At 40.9% G+C, this 18,204-nt stretch overlaps 1 protein-coding gene across 8 annotated transcripts in view; it reads right to left on the bottom strand.

Moving 5' to 3' along the window:
- lrba (LPS responsive beige-like anchor protein) overlaps positions 1-18,204 on the bottom strand; it is a 188,695-nt gene that overhangs the window by 7,972 nt on the left and 162,519 nt on the right. For 5 of the 8 annotated variants that reach the window (XM_034897460.1, XM_034897488.1, XM_034897509.1 and 2 more), the window contains 6 exons: positions 17,167-17,334; positions 11,081-11,170; positions 8,738-8,930; positions 6,092-6,157; positions 4,282-4,437; positions 1,693-1,860 (listed from right to left, as the gene is read on the bottom strand). In XM_034897460.1, coding sequence (XP_034753351.1) covers positions 1,693-1,860; positions 4,282-4,437; positions 6,092-6,157; positions 8,738-8,930; positions 11,081-11,170; positions 17,167-17,334 — 841 coding nt within the window. The remainder of the gene's footprint in view (positions 1-1,692; positions 1,861-4,281; positions 4,438-6,091; positions 6,158-8,737; positions 8,931-11,080; positions 11,171-17,166; positions 17,335-18,204) is intronic. The other 3 variants (XM_034897518.1, XM_034897528.1, XM_034897498.1) reach the window with 1 other exon arrangement.

Below are 18,204 nucleotides of genomic sequence, written 5' to 3'. Positions count from 1 at the left end.
CCACTGTGGCCAGCAGATGGCAATGGTGTCTATGGAATCTCTCTGCTGCTGTGCACAACAACATCTGCCTGTAGCAGGGACCAAGTGTGCATAGGTCAATGTGTACATGTGCATATAAGACATTCAGGTGCATTTGGGTCAAGCTTATGAAGTGTATGAGATGTTCACAGGACATTATGCATAAGAAGGAATGTCTGTGAATGCAATGTATGTGAAGACTTTAGCTTGAATTGTTTCGTTTTTGGAAGAGGAATAAAGAAAAGTCTGCTGCCTGTATGTATTTTATTGGTGCACGTACGGTGGTGTGTGTGTGTGTGTGTGTGTGTGTGTGTGTGTGTGTGTGTCTCTCAAAGCTTCATGTCTGGGAGAACTTCCTGCAGTCTGGGGCAATGGAGCATCACAATGTGGTGGTGAAGGGTTGGGATGACAACTGCTTTGTCTGCTCCTCTAGCTACAGCGTGGTAACTGCACTGAGCCAACTGAGGTTATACTGACACACGCATGCAAGCGTACATAAGAACATGTATAGCACATGCATTGGTACGTACGAACACACAAAACAGTTTTAGGCAAGTAATAATTCCATAAATCAATCAAAATACAGCCAATTCTTAGAAAATGTGTAGTTACATTTTTTTACTCAGGACATAGAGTACAGTACAGATGTCCGTTTTTGTGTCAGTTGATCTAATGTAACCTAGCAACATGCATTATTTATCCCAGAAGGAAATGCAAATTTGAGGATGATTAAAATAAGGCTCTAAAGGAGTCACAGTGTTGCTGAAACGTCAGCGTAGAGTGTAAAGTCTCTATGCTTTTTGTTAAGTAAAATAAAACAATCCAAAAGTGAAAAACATGATATAAAATGAGAGCAGAAAATGAAAATGTGGTTCATGTTTTTCAATTCACAAAAGCATTTATCTTTTTCTTACCAAACATTTGAAAATCCCCGTGAATTAACATGGGATAAGGAGGGACTTTGAACACATTTTTCTTGATTCCAACATCCCACATCAGTGTATATGAGGTAATGGACAAACAATAGTCTACGCTGTCTTCCAAATCAAAAACCAATGTGGCTTATTAACCAAATCACAATTTGTCATAAATTTCAGCCCGTTTGTAATGGATCACTTAGCAACATGTACGTCAATCTAAGCTGACCAAATTAGCACCGAGCAGGCTAAGGGCTGAGCAATGTGTGTGCGACGCTTTGATCATGGCTAATGCCATATGTTATGGTAACGTAAGAGAGGCCCATGACATTTTTCACTTTTATCGACTAGCATGACCCCGTGGCCCTCAGATGGTGGTGAACTTTCATGTGCTGGCCGACACCCTCAACATCGCATTTTACGTCTAAGTGGCCCTCACTTTCACTCACATTAAAGACAGATTCTCACACACACACACAGACACACACACAGACAGACACATTATCTGGTCTCACGGAAACTCACACACAATCTCAAACACATTATCGAAAGCTGTTCCTGCTGCAACAGTGCTGCGAAATCCAATCTGTATGCAGGAGGCCTGGCCTGGTCAGACGAAACTAGTTGTTACTTTACAGAGGGAGGCCGTAAATCACACAGTCACAACTGTCTGGGAGGGAGAGCACTCAGAGAATACCTGCGTGCGTGCGTGCGTGCGTGTGTGCTCACATTCAGGCTGGTTTGCCTGTGTACTTACTGCCTGGACTCTCTCCAATGTTATTGTGCTTTCCGTTCCAGTACCACAGCAGCAGGGTGGCATCTCTGGAGCCTGACAGGACATAGCAGTCTCCTCCAATGTACGACTCAGAGCGAGCCAGACACGTCACCACGTCACGATGCCCAAACACTATCTGTGTCAGTTTGCCTGCAAAAGTACACACGTGTCAATGCACAAGGATCAGTTGTATTATAAGTATTGTCTTTAAACAAGAAAGTGATGAAAAATAAGATCATAACATTTGAACAATACATTACAAGATTTGGTTATTTCATATTGCACCAGAACAACAAAAAGAGTATAAATGTATTTCATATGTGCAGTTCTTTGGAGCTCCCCGCAATATGTTTGTTGATCATCCGTCTACTTGGCTAGTAATTCTATGATCAAACGTGTACTAATTCCCAGACTACAATAAATATTTGTTCCAACTCTGGTGTGTATGAGTGTGTGTCTGTGCACATTCAGTGTGCTCCACGTGTATATATAAAAAGGGGCTAATTGCTGTCAGATTTCCAGACCACAGCTCCACCGTCTAGCTGTCTAATACTCATTGCGCTCGTCATAGTGTGACCTCTGCAGTCAAACAGTGGATCGTTTTCAACACATGACATTTCTGCCTGGGTGTCAAAATCACTGTCCATTGCATTATTAAGCTGTATCTAACTGCAAACATGAGGGCTGTTATGAAACTTGGCATGCCACTGACTAAATTTCCAAAGAAGAACAGAGACATCAAAGATGTAAAATGTTTGACATCTTTATAAACACTGAAAATAACTAATGATGGCAACAATAATGGCTACCATGCAGCTTGAACTGAACACACGCTCGTGCCACACACACACACACACACACACACACACACAGAGACAGACAAATTAAATTGGCTGTGTGTGCACACAGGCGTATGAGGCTATGTGTTTTGTGCACGTGTTCCAATCAAGTCTTGTAATTGATAAAATCCCTCAGTTCTTTAACCTGGGGGCTTTAGGGACCTTGGTGGCAGCTGTTGAGCGTGTGCGATTAAACTGTGTTCACGTTCCAGTCGCACACCCCGGTGGCAGTCACACAATAGAGCTATCTCTGTACTCCCATCCCTCCCTCCTCCATTAAAGGCAGGGAGGCCCTGGCCTATAGAAATTAAATCAGAGAGTGTTGTATAGATGTGTGTATGGTTCTGAATGGGGTATCAGGAGAAGAGTTGAGGAGCCCGGTATAGAGATGAAGCTTCAGACAGTTTCATTTAGGACCCCTGACCTGGTCTGTGTGTGTGTGTGTGTGTGTGTGTGTGTGTGTGTGTGTGTGTGTGTGTGTGTGTGTGTGTGTGTGTGTGTGTATTGAGGCATACGCAATCTTACTGGGAAATAGATATTATATATGGTATACTGGAGGTACTCACTATTTATGCAATAGATTTTTCATCATAATTTACAATTAGTGTACATAATGAAATCAAGAACTTCACAGCAATGGCTTTTGGCAATTGACTTTTGTGCTACAATTGTAAGCATCTTAAAGTATCAAAAACATACTTCAGATGTATTCAACTTCAATAGAGCACACGTGCAGTGAACAGGCAAAAAATAAGAATGGAAAATAAAGAGATCCCTACTGTAGCAAGAAATTGCGTAAATGTATTCAGCTACAATACAATACAATAAAGCAGAGCACACCATCCATGGCATAGCAAGCAGCTAAGACTGTATACTGTGTTGTTTACAGCACTGAGAATCTAAAGTCTACAGTACTGGTGGCTGCAATGTAAATTTCACTTTACAGTTCAAAAGTGTTGGACAAAACAAAATAACATATTGATGATCTGTTTTTCTTTTTGTCTAGAGCCTTACTAGCAGTGGAGTTAAAAAATAAAAAAAAGGTTTGTCCTGAGGATGGTGCTAGAGGAAAGGCCATGGGGTTTGCTAAACACTCATGTCTTTAATAGCATGAATGTGTTCATCATCAAATTTCATGGCAATATTTGTTTATGAGAAATGTTCAGAGTTGACATTTTGGCTTGAGGGTAAAAAGAGGAAAGCTCATGGATTGTCTAATTAACAAATAGTTCATTTTCTGGGTAGTATGAATGTGCTCAGTAATCTTAATGACCATGTGCTCATTAGATTTTGATATTAGTGCAAAAATACACCCTGATGAGGCTCATGGGGTTTGTGCTATTGTGTGCCAGAAACCGTTGTTGCTTTTTGGGCCAGAGATTTTTGGGTACATTTATTCTGTTCCAACCAAAAAAAGAGTAATGCATTTGTACAGTTTCATTTAGGATTTTATCAGCCATACATAAAAAGACTTTATGGGCAGAGAATATGTGCATGTGCATGTTAAGACTCCAAACTGGTTTACATAAATTATCCAGTGACAACAAAATGGTTGCCTTATATTGACAAAGACACATATGAAGTTACACACTTACAGCATGTATATCTAGGACTAGGCTAGGGGACAAAATTGTTTAAAAAGCGGCATACCCAAACTTGAAATAGAACAGTATTTTGGGATAGTGATGATATGAGGGCTGAGAGGGGGACGTGTACCAGTGTTATACAGTACCTGAGTCGGTGGAGTAAACCCGGAAGCTCTTGTCCCAAAAGCCGCACAGAAGGATGAAGCGGTTGTCGGCTGTGATGACGAAACACTGCGAGCTGATCTGAATGCTTTGGTCCAGCAGGTCTGAGATTTGACGACGGTGACTGCCCACGTTACTGGCTGGAGAGGAGAGGAATACAAATAAAATGAGCTACTGCAAATGTACAAATGTGCACAGAAATATTAAATCTATGACCAGGCACACAGTTTACTGTATACATATATCAGTTATTTTCAAAGAGCTCACACACCAATGCACCACCACTTCAGTTTCAGTGCACGGTGCAAAGAAGATTTGTGAGAGAATACATAAAACATCTTGGATGTTAAGTTTACGGGACTTCACATTTTTCCGTGAGAGTAGAAGAGTAATGGTAGAGCGACCAGAAAATATGCACACCACTCACATAAGAACACACTGCGAATTCATCTTAGTTGTGTAATTAAGCGAATGGTTTGGGTGGAAAGCAAATTTATTGACGATCTCTCTTCCATAAGTGGTGTGTTTTTTTTTCCTTTTCTAGAGAGCTATGTCCACTGGGAAGTATTTCTTATTTGGTGGGGTCACAAGCGCTGGAGAACAGGTGTTGGAGAAGATTGTCGAGCATGGAAACTGAGATAGTCCAGCATACATGCTACAACCAATAATTCAACCCATTTCTAACATTTCCCAACGCCATAGATGGCTCAACCTTAATTTACTGTGTTTAGCTCAGAGTCCTCCTGGAATGCAAACAGTTTAAATATATTACTGACAAGCCCAGAAATCCCCTCTACCTCCCCCAAAACACAAAAATATATTATTTAGTACATTGTTTATGTTTAAGTGTTAGAAACAAAAATATGAAAGTATTATAGCATACAAATTTGCCTGCAAAGTGCGCTTTCTGTGACAAATAAACTATAGAGCGCTCATAAAAACAAGAAATATAAATACTGATGCACAGACAAAGATTTCATGTATTACTCCTGTAAAGAGGGGCAGTAAAGGAGAGAAATATTGTATGTGCAGATAAAGATGAATATGTGAGACTAAACCCTGGTTATTTTCAGTAGTCAAGTGTTTGGAGAGAAAAAATGGTCTGTTGAGCCTAAGAGTGACCACAACATTCATGGAGAAAGAACTGCCCCCCTTGCAGAAGTGCTTTGGATTGTGCGAGGCTGCATCAGAGCGACGGTGGCGAAGGTGGGAGCAGATAGAAGGGGCTCGTGTCTCCCTGCTCCACCAGTGCATCCCATACATCACTGTGGCTCGGCACTCTTCTCCTGCTCATCAACAAGTCGTGAAGGATGAGAGGCGCCCATATTGTCCTGACAGCCGTCCGCCGTGCATTCTCAATCACACATTATTACCGCATTCATATTCATTTCCATTGACACGCGTCCTTTCCCTCCGCTCAAATTAAACCAAAGAGGATGCAGAAAGGGAGGGAGGGAAGGGACGATTGAGCGGGAGAAAGAGGGGGAGTTGATGATGAAATGCCGGCCTAGGCCACAGCTCATTGCATTCCAATTTGCATGCAAATGGTCTAGTGTGAGAGCAGGGCCTATATCATGAGGAGTGAACTGGGGCAGAGGCTGAGAAACAACTCTAATCTACTGTCCAGGGACACGCCGCTACAGACTGCCATGAGTCACCAAGATGCCAGCAGGATTCATCCACAAACCCACAAAAAAAAAAAAAAATCAATTCATGCTTACAGCATATAAACTCACACTATGTAAAGAATATGCATGTATATGGACTATTTCACAGTCATAAATGACAGCATACCTATCAGAGAGTCAATTTCCACAGGAAGTTGGTACTGCTGGTCCTGCACCGTTGAGCTCTGATGACCTGACAGAGAAGAAGACAGATTGGATTAATATTGTAATCATGTGGCCTTGTGAAGTAGATGCTGGCTTTCAGGTCATTATAACCACACTGAAAATTATAACCATAAAGTCACAGTGTCACCTGCTGGCCAAAGAGTTCTCCCGCATATTACACATCAATTATGTTACAGAGCTACCAAGCCACAGTGAAACAAATTACTCTTCATGCTATATACAGTACATGCTGCAAAACACAATTCTTTGATCAACCAAGTCCCTTTAGCTTATTTTGGTGAATGGATTCAAAAGACGGCGCTACAGATTTAATCAAGTGTAAAAGCAAGAATTCAAATAGAATTTCTTTAAGTCTTTTGGCAAAGAATGCTGCTAACACAGTTTAAAGCTATGGTGCGTAATTTCTGTCGCCCCGACAAGGAATTCTAAGTAATGACAACAAAACTGTCGGTGCGTCTACATTATACAAGCCGTCCGTGACCACGCACGCGCCCCTAACCCTCCTCCGCCCAGCTGATAGTAGCCAAAAAACTGACTCTTCAGAAGAGGTAATTATCTTCACTCGAGCTTCTGCATGGGAAAGTCACTGTACGACACAATCTTCTGGACACAGCCATGCTGAGAAACAGAGTGTTTTGTGCAACTGATATTTTTTGTTGCTTTGTAGCAACTCATGTGGCAATGGCTTAAATGTATCAGACGTTTTTTTTTTTTAAATGAAAACGTTACGCACTAAAGCTTTAATGTTGGGATTTAACTCATTCTTCTTTTTATTATCAGTCAATAGCTCCATTTTTTTTCATTAAGAAATTAATTATTCAGACTATAAAATGTCTGACTACAGAACAAAATGCCACAATCACAATTTTCCAGATCCTAAGTTGTCGTCTTCAAATGGTTTGTTTTTTCTGATAAACTGATTCAAAAACCAAAGAGAGTTTACAATGATATAACACACAGAAAAGTAACAAATCCTTTTTAATGTATGTGACTCCTCTGAGTAGGACTACAACTATTAATTATAAGACATCCAACGATTATTTTTGCAATTAACTGATCAATGTTTTTAGTTTAATATTCAGAAAATACTGAAAAATGCCTCTCATTGCTCATTTTGTCTGATCAAAATTCCAAACATCAATAATATTCAATTTACAAAAATGTACCAAAAAGAGATAAAGAGTTATATCTTTGTTAAACATTTGAGAATCTGACATAAACAACTACTGTTTATTAATCAAAGTGTTGATTAATAACAGTATGTGCATTGTCCATTAGCTGCATCTTCTCCAGAGGCAAAAGATAAAATGTGATTGTTGGCAGCACTGTGTTGTTTACGACATGCTCATGAACAAATGCTTCATGTTTATTGTTGGCATGCGCCCTGTTGAGAAGAATTTACAACATGCACATCCTTCCATTCTTATCTTTTATCTGCTCCAACAGCCACACAAAGACTCCAGTAAATCCAGACAATTAATGAACTACCTCTGAACAGTGCACATCTTGTTTATTTTATACCAGCTAACTAAACCAATTAGGTTAATCAGTGTGGTCTGTGGTACGCATGGATGAGGTTGTATTCTAGTGAAAAACCAATCAGTCTTCATCCTCATAAATTCAGAGATATCAAATTTAATGTTTCTTCTACGGGCCGGATGGATGTTGAGTAAATAAGGTTTTGTGAAGTGAGAGGCTGATGTATGGAGGTGGACGTGAGACCTGATGCCGGCTGCTGCATGTGTCACATTTGATACTGCTATCAAGCAGACACAGTCAACTGTCTCCCAAATCAACGTCCATCCTATAGAGACGAGACCGGTCAATTCTTGACTTGGGTGAATTGGACAACGAGTATGGAGGAGAGACACAAACCGAGATAATGTAAAAATGATTCTGTGGGAGCAAAAGATGGTATTTACCTGTCTAAAATAGCCAATGAGGTTAATATGATGCAGAATCAGAATGGCAGAAAATCACAGAACAAACTCATTCAGTACGACATGATACGACATACTTTAGTGTCCCTTTAGGGAAATTTCTTCTGAACGCCAAGCTGCACACATAAATAACGCCTTGACAATTACAAACAAACAATACAGCACAAGTAGTAGTCACAACGGAAAATTGCATTGCATAAATTCTGTGGTAAAAATATACTGCACGTCACATCTATTTCTCTCACCCCCCAGTAAAACACCATGAAAATATTGCCAAATCTCTACTGCCTTAAGCAGCATTGTTTAAAAGTTTGACAGTTTGCCTTGAGGGACTCTGTAGCGCCTGCCAGAGGGCATATTCTGTATGGAGGATATGTGATGGGTTAGTCACTATCCTCTGAGCTTGCCTTTATAACAAACTGTTCGTAAATTGACTGCAGGGGCTGGCATTCATTCCTGTCCATCACCTTCATCGCTTCAATGGGCGAGGAGTCTTAGTTTTTTATTTTACTGTGAGATTGCCATGCCATGCTAGTATCCCGTGTCTGACTTAGCTTTCTAATACAGCCTGATAGAATAAACAACTTTGGTTGTAATAAACGTAATTGTAATAAAATAATGGTGTATATAAGAAAATAATCTCTCACCTGTCAATCCGTGCCACTTGTTGACGGCAAAGATTCGGTTGGCGGTGACGGTGATGATGGCAGGTGACGTTAGACCTGCCTGGGTGTTGGCCGCTAGATGGGTCACGGGAGAGTTGGATGGGAACTTCAGCACCATGATAACATCCTGCTGCATCTGCTCCGTAAACATCAGCGGGGTCTGCAGGAGAAGATACTGTTCAGGCCCCCAGGACGGACAACGGGATGCGGTGAAGCGAGGGGAAAGAGCCAAGATATGGAGCAGCGGACAACGAGCAAAACAGAAAGACGAGCGAAGCAGCCGCAGATGGCGTTAGCAAAGAGGAAAAAACAGAGGGAGGGAGGAAAAAGGACAGAGAGAAAGTTAGGGAGCTTAAGCAGGATAGCAGTAAGCAGCAGTTAAGTAGTACAGGTTAGAAAAAGAGTCAGGTAAAGGCTAGAAATGTCTTTTGAAACAACGATGCAGGAAGATTAGGATGGGAAACAAACTTGAAAAGCCTTTATACTTTTCGATATATATAAATATGTATATTAATAATGATATATTAATAAAATGAAAAGTGTTACAAAAGACAAGTCATTCTGTTTAAGTGCCCTTTCACTCAATAATGTGTGTTCACTGTGTAGAATAACATATGAGCCGAGTTTCCCCACTAGAAGCCCGTTTAGATTTTTCATTGAGGGAGGGGTACATGTCATTTTAAGTTATTATTTTGAACATTTACAGTATTTCCAGAGCATTTGTTTGTCTTAAAACATCTCTGGATGGGATCTGTAAGAACACCGGGTATGAAGTGTGCAGTTAGCAGAGCTTGGAACTAAAACGTCAGATAGATACACAGCATGTGAAATTCTAAATTCTAAATTCCTTGAAATCAATGTTGTTCTCCTGAGAAGAACTGTCTGCAACTAACCATTATTATCATTTCATCTCATGATTAAGCAATTTTTGTTTAAATCTATGACATGTGATAAATTATCTGTTTTGTCTAACGACAAGACATAAAACAGACAAATGGGAGCCAAATCTCATCAAACCTTTTGACAATTCATTTGCTTCGGTCAACGGACTAATAAGAAAATAACTATTTCAGGATTACTTTTCACTGACGTTAACGTTTTCTATTTACAAAATAGAAATGAAATTTTAGTTGCATTACATTAAACGTATCACTTATACATCCACAGTGGGGGTAACTGACAACACTGCAGTCATAACCAAAACGTACTTCACTGACCTATCAGACCTATCTTTCCCTGGTTAGACACAAGCTCACACATAAAGTGGTTGTACTAAGTAGCTATAACACAGAGCACTTTTCCTCCTTGCGTGTAAAGAAGAGGAACATCAGTGTTAACATCGGGAACAGACCTGAGTAAATCCGGTGTGTCTGACAGCTAACCAGACGCATTGACAGTATCATTACCGCCAGCATGGGCAGATGCCGACACTCTGACAACACACTCACATGAGAGAGGATGGAGAGAAAGTAGAGAGCAAGAACATGTAAAAGTAAAGAAAACAGGGCATATAGAAAGAGTATGGTGTGGAGGGTTAGAAATGAGTTTGAATAATGGCGTCTGAATATTATGTTTAAAAACTATGGGTGCCGAAGTCAAAATAAAAACATTTCATAGGAATTTGCGCATGAGTGCTACAGATTCAAAGCCCTAGCCTGAGTTTGTGTCTGTGAGTGCATGTGTGCGCTGGGTGGTGGTCTACAGCCAGCTGTCAGCGCCACAGGGACACCACACTAATAGGGACTCATGGGGCCTTGGCCCATCACGAGCAGACACACTGACTGCACTCCTTGGCCCTTAAAAAGCCGTCACTTCACTACGGCTGTTCATTGCTCTCCTTTACTGATCTCCTCTGCTACCAGCTCAGGTAGAAAATCTGGCACGGACCCAGGTTTCCAGTGCAAAGCTGTGCCTTTCCCCTGCACATACCTCTCACTAAACACACATGCATGCACACAAATGCTTGTGATCTTTTCCTTTCACACACACCTCTCTAATGATGAGAGAGGAGATGCTTTCAAACCCACAACTTTATTTTCCCACAGTTGTAGATGGAGAAAGAGAAAGTAGGAGGTAAATGGAGGATGAAGCGAGTCAGTCAAAAATTAAAAAGAAGAGTTATATGAAGCAAAGCAGAGCGCTTACATCAGGGCAGACCAGAGGTCAGGGACAGCATTAAACAGGCAGCACAATGGTTGAGACTGTAGCTCAGTTGGCTGATGGTTATATGGTAATATGTTCAGACATAAGGACTACAAGTATAGTTGTTTTGGGGGGTTTCTAAGAGTATCTGTTTGAGTGTACGTATGCATGTGCATCACTCACCACTTGCATGGCTGAGCTTCGGGGTGGGTGTGGCTCGATGAGCAACTGGCAGGGGGTCTGTCCAAAACTCCTGATTTGAGACTCCACAGCCTGAAGGAAAAAAAAGAAATCAAGGGTAAGGAATGGTAAAGGAAAAGAAAGGAGAGTGAAAGAAAACAGAAAAAATGAGTCAGTCTTGAATTGTTGCGCTTCAGGAATTTAAAATGCAAATACAAATTGCATAATGTGTCTATAATGCCTCGTAAAGAGGTGCAAAGTAATATATAAATAACTACATGGTGTTGTATGTCAATGGCTATTAAAGAAAACGAAATAGCTAAAAAACCATCAGCATCACGTTGGTGTAAAAACACTGTAAATTAACAGAGAAATGAAAAGGGATAGATGCCTCCGTAACAGTCATATAAAAATCTGGTTGACCATTTTTATATTAAACATTTCATATAATATCATTATACACAAAAATTTAAGATTACAGAGTCTCAACAAAAAGAAGACAAAGACGAATGCAAAATGCACGTCATGTATTCTCAAACACACACACACACACACACACACACACACACAGACAGAGAGAATAGGGTTGAGACAGGCAGGCTTGTAGGCAGGCTAGGTGGTGTTAATGAAGAGGTATAGGACTATAAATGTCAGAGCAGACGCCGGCCGAGCAGCCTCTGGACATCATCACACAGCTCACCGTCAGGCCAACTGGCATGAGCTAAAACACACACACAGCAGTGTATAGATGCACAGGCACCAACGTATGCCAAAACTCGACAATATCACACTATTATTATCTAGAACGGATTAATTATTTTCATTATCAATTTATCTGTTACAATTACTTTCCCAATTGGTTTAAATGTTTGTAAATTGGTGGAAAATTGCATTTTCAAAGACCAAAATGCTTGTTATGTAAGTTTATAATGACTCAGAAAAGGAGCTAAATCTCACAATTGAGAAAATGTTTGTGATAAAAATAAAATAAAAACATTACAAATGCACACAAGAACATTGTTTTATGTTCAGTATAAACAAAACAGAATGGGGGGAAAAAAACTCTGAAACTAAATGAAGAAAACAAAAGTGTCTGTAGAGATTTGTATAACAACATTAAGCAGAAACGCTATGATATAGTCTGACTGATGGTTTATATAAAAAAAAAAAGGACAAGCAGTGAGAAAACGGCCAACACAAAATGATGACAGTGTGTCAGCATGTTGGTGTGGACTTTGACTGGCTGTGTGGGAGTGACAGCTTGTGTATGTGTGTGTGCAGGCTGAGACGTTTGAGCCCGACTTGGCGAGGCCTGTGAGAATGAGCTCATGGTTGAGGCCTGCGTATGTTATTTCCATGAGAAAAAAGATTTGGAAGTTAGTCTGCTCATACCCATTGTCTGACACTAACCAGAGAGAGAGACAGAGAAGGAGCGATCTCAACCGTCTATTACAAGGTTTCCTCCGCTTCTTTACTGCTAAGAATCATGCACCAAAGAATAATTCTACATACACACGACAAATATTTTACAGTCAATACTCTCATTTTTCTCAACTTTTATGTACACTTTCTTTACCCAGGTAGTTCTGCACTTACATTTTACTTTTACCTCCTTTACAGCTACCTCTATCTAAAATTCTCTATCATTTTGCAAACAATAAATGTCTTGAATCATCCTTTGTATACCGTGTTATAAATTGACATTCCAACAGAAAAGGCAGTTTGCATCTCATGCATTCATGTCAATAATGTATGGGTAATAAATAAATACAATAAACCGGATTCAATGTCACTGTTTCACATTGGAGGAGAAGGAGCACTAATTAAGTGTGGTTAGAAACTTTCTGAAGAGATTTTAAAACTCCTTGTTATAATAATTGGAATTTATACACCGCTTTTCACAGATTTAAAGTGGCTTTTTAACAGGAGTGTCTGTGGTTCTGTGCACAAAACTGCACATACTGTATGTTGTATGTTGCATGTCTGTAAGCATACTAGTTCTGACAGAGATACTTCCATGAGCCAGTATTGTGGGTGTATTAAGACTGGTGTGTTACATAAACTAAAATGTTTTCGTTCTGTTCATTGAATGATATCAAAGGTCACCTTTGCACAGGACCTCATTACTGGTCATGACACCTTTTCCATCTCTTTCACTTAGTCTGTTAGTGAGAGGACATCAGTGCATCATTCAAGGTCAAAGTGCCTCCCCTCTCCTCTGCCTATAGAGCCGAGCATTTTGCTTAAGCTAATGTGAGGAGGAGACTCCTCAAAGCCACTCAACCTATCTTCATTAAGTTCAGCTCTGACATTTATGATGCTGCGGAACGTTGGAAAGTGGCCGAGTCTAGGTCAGCATGTCCTATCCCTATATGCCAATGCAATGCTCAGGTGATTATATGAGGGGCCTTCCACAAGGCCAATCTCTTTTGGGGGTGCTGGCCCGTGTCTGATGAAGGTTTTCCATATTCTATACATTTAAATGGCTAAAACACCCTCGGCTCACACGTCCCAACCTGCCCTTTGATTTACTCAGCCACTTGACAAGATGGATCTCCATGTAAAACAAGCCTCTTTTATGCAAATTGCTCCGACAACACTCACGCTATGAATAGAATAAAAAGAATAACTACTATGGCCTTATGTTGTTGACAAGCAGCGTAGTAGAACACTCTGTATCTTAGGTTTTAGATGTTAACAATCTTTAAAAATTGAGAAAAATGAAATAAAGTGAAGGGTATATTCTCCAAAGAAAATAAACCTGTGACTTTGGCTGAGTGTTAAAGCAGGTTCACTCGCGTGGGTATATTTCCCGTCTCATGCCGAATTACGCAAACACTGTACAATTTAGACTGGGCACTGTGTTTTGTCTCTGGTGTGAGAGGCTGTGGGATTTTCCGTAATCACATGTGATAGAGGGGAAGCCCTGTACAATGATGAGAAGGTAACACAGGGTGTGTTTCTCTTTATACACTGAGAGGCAACACAGATGTGCAAAAATGCGATGCACATGGGTGCACACGCATACACATAAATCCATCTGAAGAGACACAGTCGTTCTCTTAGAGAGAAAGAGGGTGGATGAGATTTGACTTGTGGCGGAGGCAGGACAGGAAGTAATCATGGTTTAGAAAAACACAGCAGTGGTCTCCACAACATTCCCTAATCTGTGCTGAGAACTCTCTCCCAGAATAGAAATCTACAGATAAACACGTGTGCATTTATGCTGATGAGCCCACATAAATATACAAAGGTATACACATGCCAATGGATTCATGTATACATGTGTACGTACAAACATCTAGGTATGATCTATACAGTGTGTGTGTGTGTGTGTGTGTGTGTGTGTGTGTGTGTGTGTGTGTGTGTGTGTGTGTGTGTGTGTGTGTGTGTGTGTGTGTGTCTGTGTGTGAGAGAGAGAGAGAGAGAGAGAGGTTGAGTTGCGGCGGGTGGGAGTAAACGACTGCCAAACAGCATGGCAGGAATAAAGAACTCCCTGCCCCAATTACTACCTTTTCCGACCCAACCGTACACACACAAACACACACACGTCTGTGACCCATCCGTCTGACAATGAACAGCCCCAGGACCTGTCCTAATGCGGGCTAGCCTGGTCCAGACCACAGCTCAGGCTGAAACAGTTGTCACTCAGTAGTGGCAGACCCTGGGGACATTTTCAGACCCAAAGCCCTCAGTCCTAAAGCTCCTGCAGCCCTCAGCCACCCCCCGGCCATGATGAGGCACAGGCCTGGAACTCTGTTTCCACCTTCTGCACAGACGGGGCATGCTTCCTTCCGTACAAACACAGTCGAAGGAGAGCCTTGGCTTAGCTCACAGGGATAACACTGTTTTGGTTTATTTAACTAATTAAAGCGCTCAGACTGAGGTTGTTTTCGAAAGGTGAAGCCAGCAGATTGGACCCACAGCATCGGAGGGGGAGCGGGAGAAGAAAACCACTAACTGCTGATATGTTCATATTTTAGTGGACGCTGAAATTATTAAATAAATGTAATCTTAAATTCAACTGTGATGTTTGGGACAATTAATTTAAACAAACACCCCCCTATGTTTTCCATAAAAGTTGATGCCCCCACAAAATAAGTTACCAACAGCTTAATTTCAAAGGAAAAAGCAAAATAACATTTTCTCTGTAAAGCAATGTAGCAGATTTCCCATAAAGTCTAACTCTGTGCACACAGTAAAATCACTTCAAACCCTAATGGGAGCACCACTCTTCTTGGCACTGGTCTAGTGTTTCTAATTTTTTTAAAGTTATAGTTATTGACAGTGAAATGGTATAGTGGAGTACAATGCCATTATTATCAAAGATGGACAAAACAATAAAGACAAGACCCACGTCATATATATATATATATATATATATATATACACATACACACACACACACACACACACACACACACACACACACACAGACATGTATACACATGTATACACAATCACACACACACATGTATACACAATCACACACACAATCACACACACAATCACACACACACACACACACACACACACACACACACACACACACACACACACACACACACACACACACACACACACACACACACACACACACACACACACACACACACACTGCAAGTATATCATGGGGCCGGGCAGCCTTTTGCCTCCACTGCTCTGCTGCCCTTCATGCTCAGTGACTGTAGCATCACGGACACAAGGAGTAGATCATTGATTTATCACCTCATTCACCCTAATTCCCATCCAGATGTGCTTTGGCCTTTAGCCACGCACACACACACACGCACAAACACAAGTAAGCACACACACACACGCAGATTGATTACCAGGGTGCACGAGCCATTTCCACACCCAGCCCATTACCTATTCTTCTGCTTAACACACACAACCGCATCAGTGGACAACTATTTCTGCCAGGCTGTTCCAGTGACCAAGGGAAGGATAAATCCTCAAACACGCAGGACGCCATCAGAGGCAGGTGCATGTGTTGTGAGTGGTATTAAAACAGCACCTCCTGCTTATGACTGCAGGAATGCAGATTTGGGATATATTTTCTTCTGATTATTTTTTATACTGTAATTTATATGCTGTGTACACAATTTTACTGCCAAATCATTGAAAATGTGCTTTTTTACATAATTATATATACTATTTAAAAAATTACTCCATACCAGTGCCAGGAAGAGTGCTACCCCCATTAGTGTGTAAAGTGTTTATATTGTGTGCACTTGGTTAGACTTTATGGTTTCACTATTTAAAATGTTTTCGGATCCCAACAATTACTTTGGTAAGTGACTTTGCTCGTAGCCAATTGAAATGACGGCCAAAGCTGGGAAAACAAGAAACAAGATATGATAAACTGGAATTATCCTTTAGGAGAAACCCTGTATAAAACCTCAAAGTGTGACGAGAATAAAAATAGAATGTGTGCAACTTTTGACACCACAACTTAAACGTCTAAAAGGCTGACGTAAGCCAGGTCAATTGGCCTGATGCTGGCTAGCTGCCTTTTACAGCAGATTGGTGAAGTTGTCAAACCGGCGTTTGGCTGTTGGCAAACTAGCTGTGTTTTTCTTTTCAGCACTGTGTTTTGTGGGGTTGCTTTTGGGCAGGCCAGTGTTGTGTGCGCAGCAGTTCAAAGCGAGGGGAATAATGAATAATGAATGAAAGCCAAGGAGGAGGCTTTAAGGCGTTAAAGTGGAACACTTGGTGGATAGCTTTCAGAGATATCACACAGGGGGAAAAGCTTTGCTCAGCAATACCTGCCAGTAGATTGTTAGCTTAGCTCTCCCCTGCCATTCATCAACCAATTTAACATGGCTAATGGCATCAAAAAAATGCCTGAAATACAGAGGCACTGAATGGACAGATGCTTTTATGATAAAGTCTGATTAAGCATCCATTTGAGAGGGCTTCTGCTCAAGTGTACTTACTGTAATACACAGTTTTTTTCCCTTACTCAGCATGACCTGCCAAGGAAGTTAAATCAGCTGTGTAGTACATACAGTTCATGTGTATTAAAATGTGTGTGTGTGTGTGTGTGTGTACTTATATGTATGTACTGTATCGTGTATCAGCCTCACCTCTCGGAGCATGGGGTCACTGATGGAGCTGAGGTTGACTGCACCTTCGTAGGTAAGATAATAGAAAACATTGAGGGCTCTGGTGGCTTCAGGTCCCTGCTGCTTGTAGCCAAAGATCAGATCGATCCACTGGTGGAGCTGGCAGGACACAAACTCGCTTTCCAGAGCCTGTAAATGGAGGAGAGGGCAGAGGATTGCAAGTGTTGTAAATGTCAACAGATGCAGAACATTTACACGACATACTATAACCAAATGCTTCTCCCCTCAAACATGTTCCTCATCCCATTACTGAACAGCAGTTATCACTAATGCCCCTCAAAGATGAATTCCTCAGAGGAAAGGAGAATATCCTTCTAAGTGTTCCTGTGACAGAGTCTGCCAATGATTTCTATAACGAGCAAAAAGCAGAGTGAATCCATATCTGATCATATGGGAACATCAAAACATTAGAGAACTCTTGTAGTTCATTAGGGAGCCATTTCAGGCTCTGTCTTTGTTCTTTTCTCTGCTGGTTGTGGGTGGATAAGAGCACCGTGTTGCTCTTCTGCAGACTTCTCTGCATCGCCATAACGCTGAGATACAAGCCGTTTTCTCTCCTCATTAGCTGGCAAAGGAGGGAAAAAAACATTTATGGTTTCCTCATAAAAACAGGCAATTGTGTTAATTTGTGTAAAGCTGTCGCCTCACAAAAGCCCTCTAAACACAACCAAATTAAAATGAGGCAGCCCTTGATTGTCATTGCTGCCTTGTGTCACATTAATTTGTGACAAAACATTAGCCTGTGCTACACTTAAATGGCAATTTATATCATTTACATTTTTTACTGCAGAGACCAACGCATCCCTCACTTAAATGTGACTTTTTGACAGCTCATTCTGCATCTAATTCTTCCCGACTCTCTTAATTACAACTTTCAATCAGGGAGGAAAGTGCGGGTATAGAGAGGAGACTGTATGCACTTGAAGTATGATGATGTTTTTACTTGAGTACAGACTGAATTTTGTGTGTTGTTGCAAATTCCATAATCTGAACTAATTA

The sequence above is a fragment of the Etheostoma cragini genome, chromosome 2, assembly GCF_013103735.1.
Source record: "Etheostoma cragini isolate CJK2018 chromosome 2, CSU_Ecrag_1.0, whole genome shotgun sequence".
Taxonomy (NCBI): Eukaryota; Metazoa; Chordata; class Actinopteri; order Perciformes; family Percidae; genus Etheostoma; species Etheostoma cragini.
Note: the sequence above shows the minus strand (reverse complement) of the source record. Positions and strands in the feature narration are given on the sequence as shown.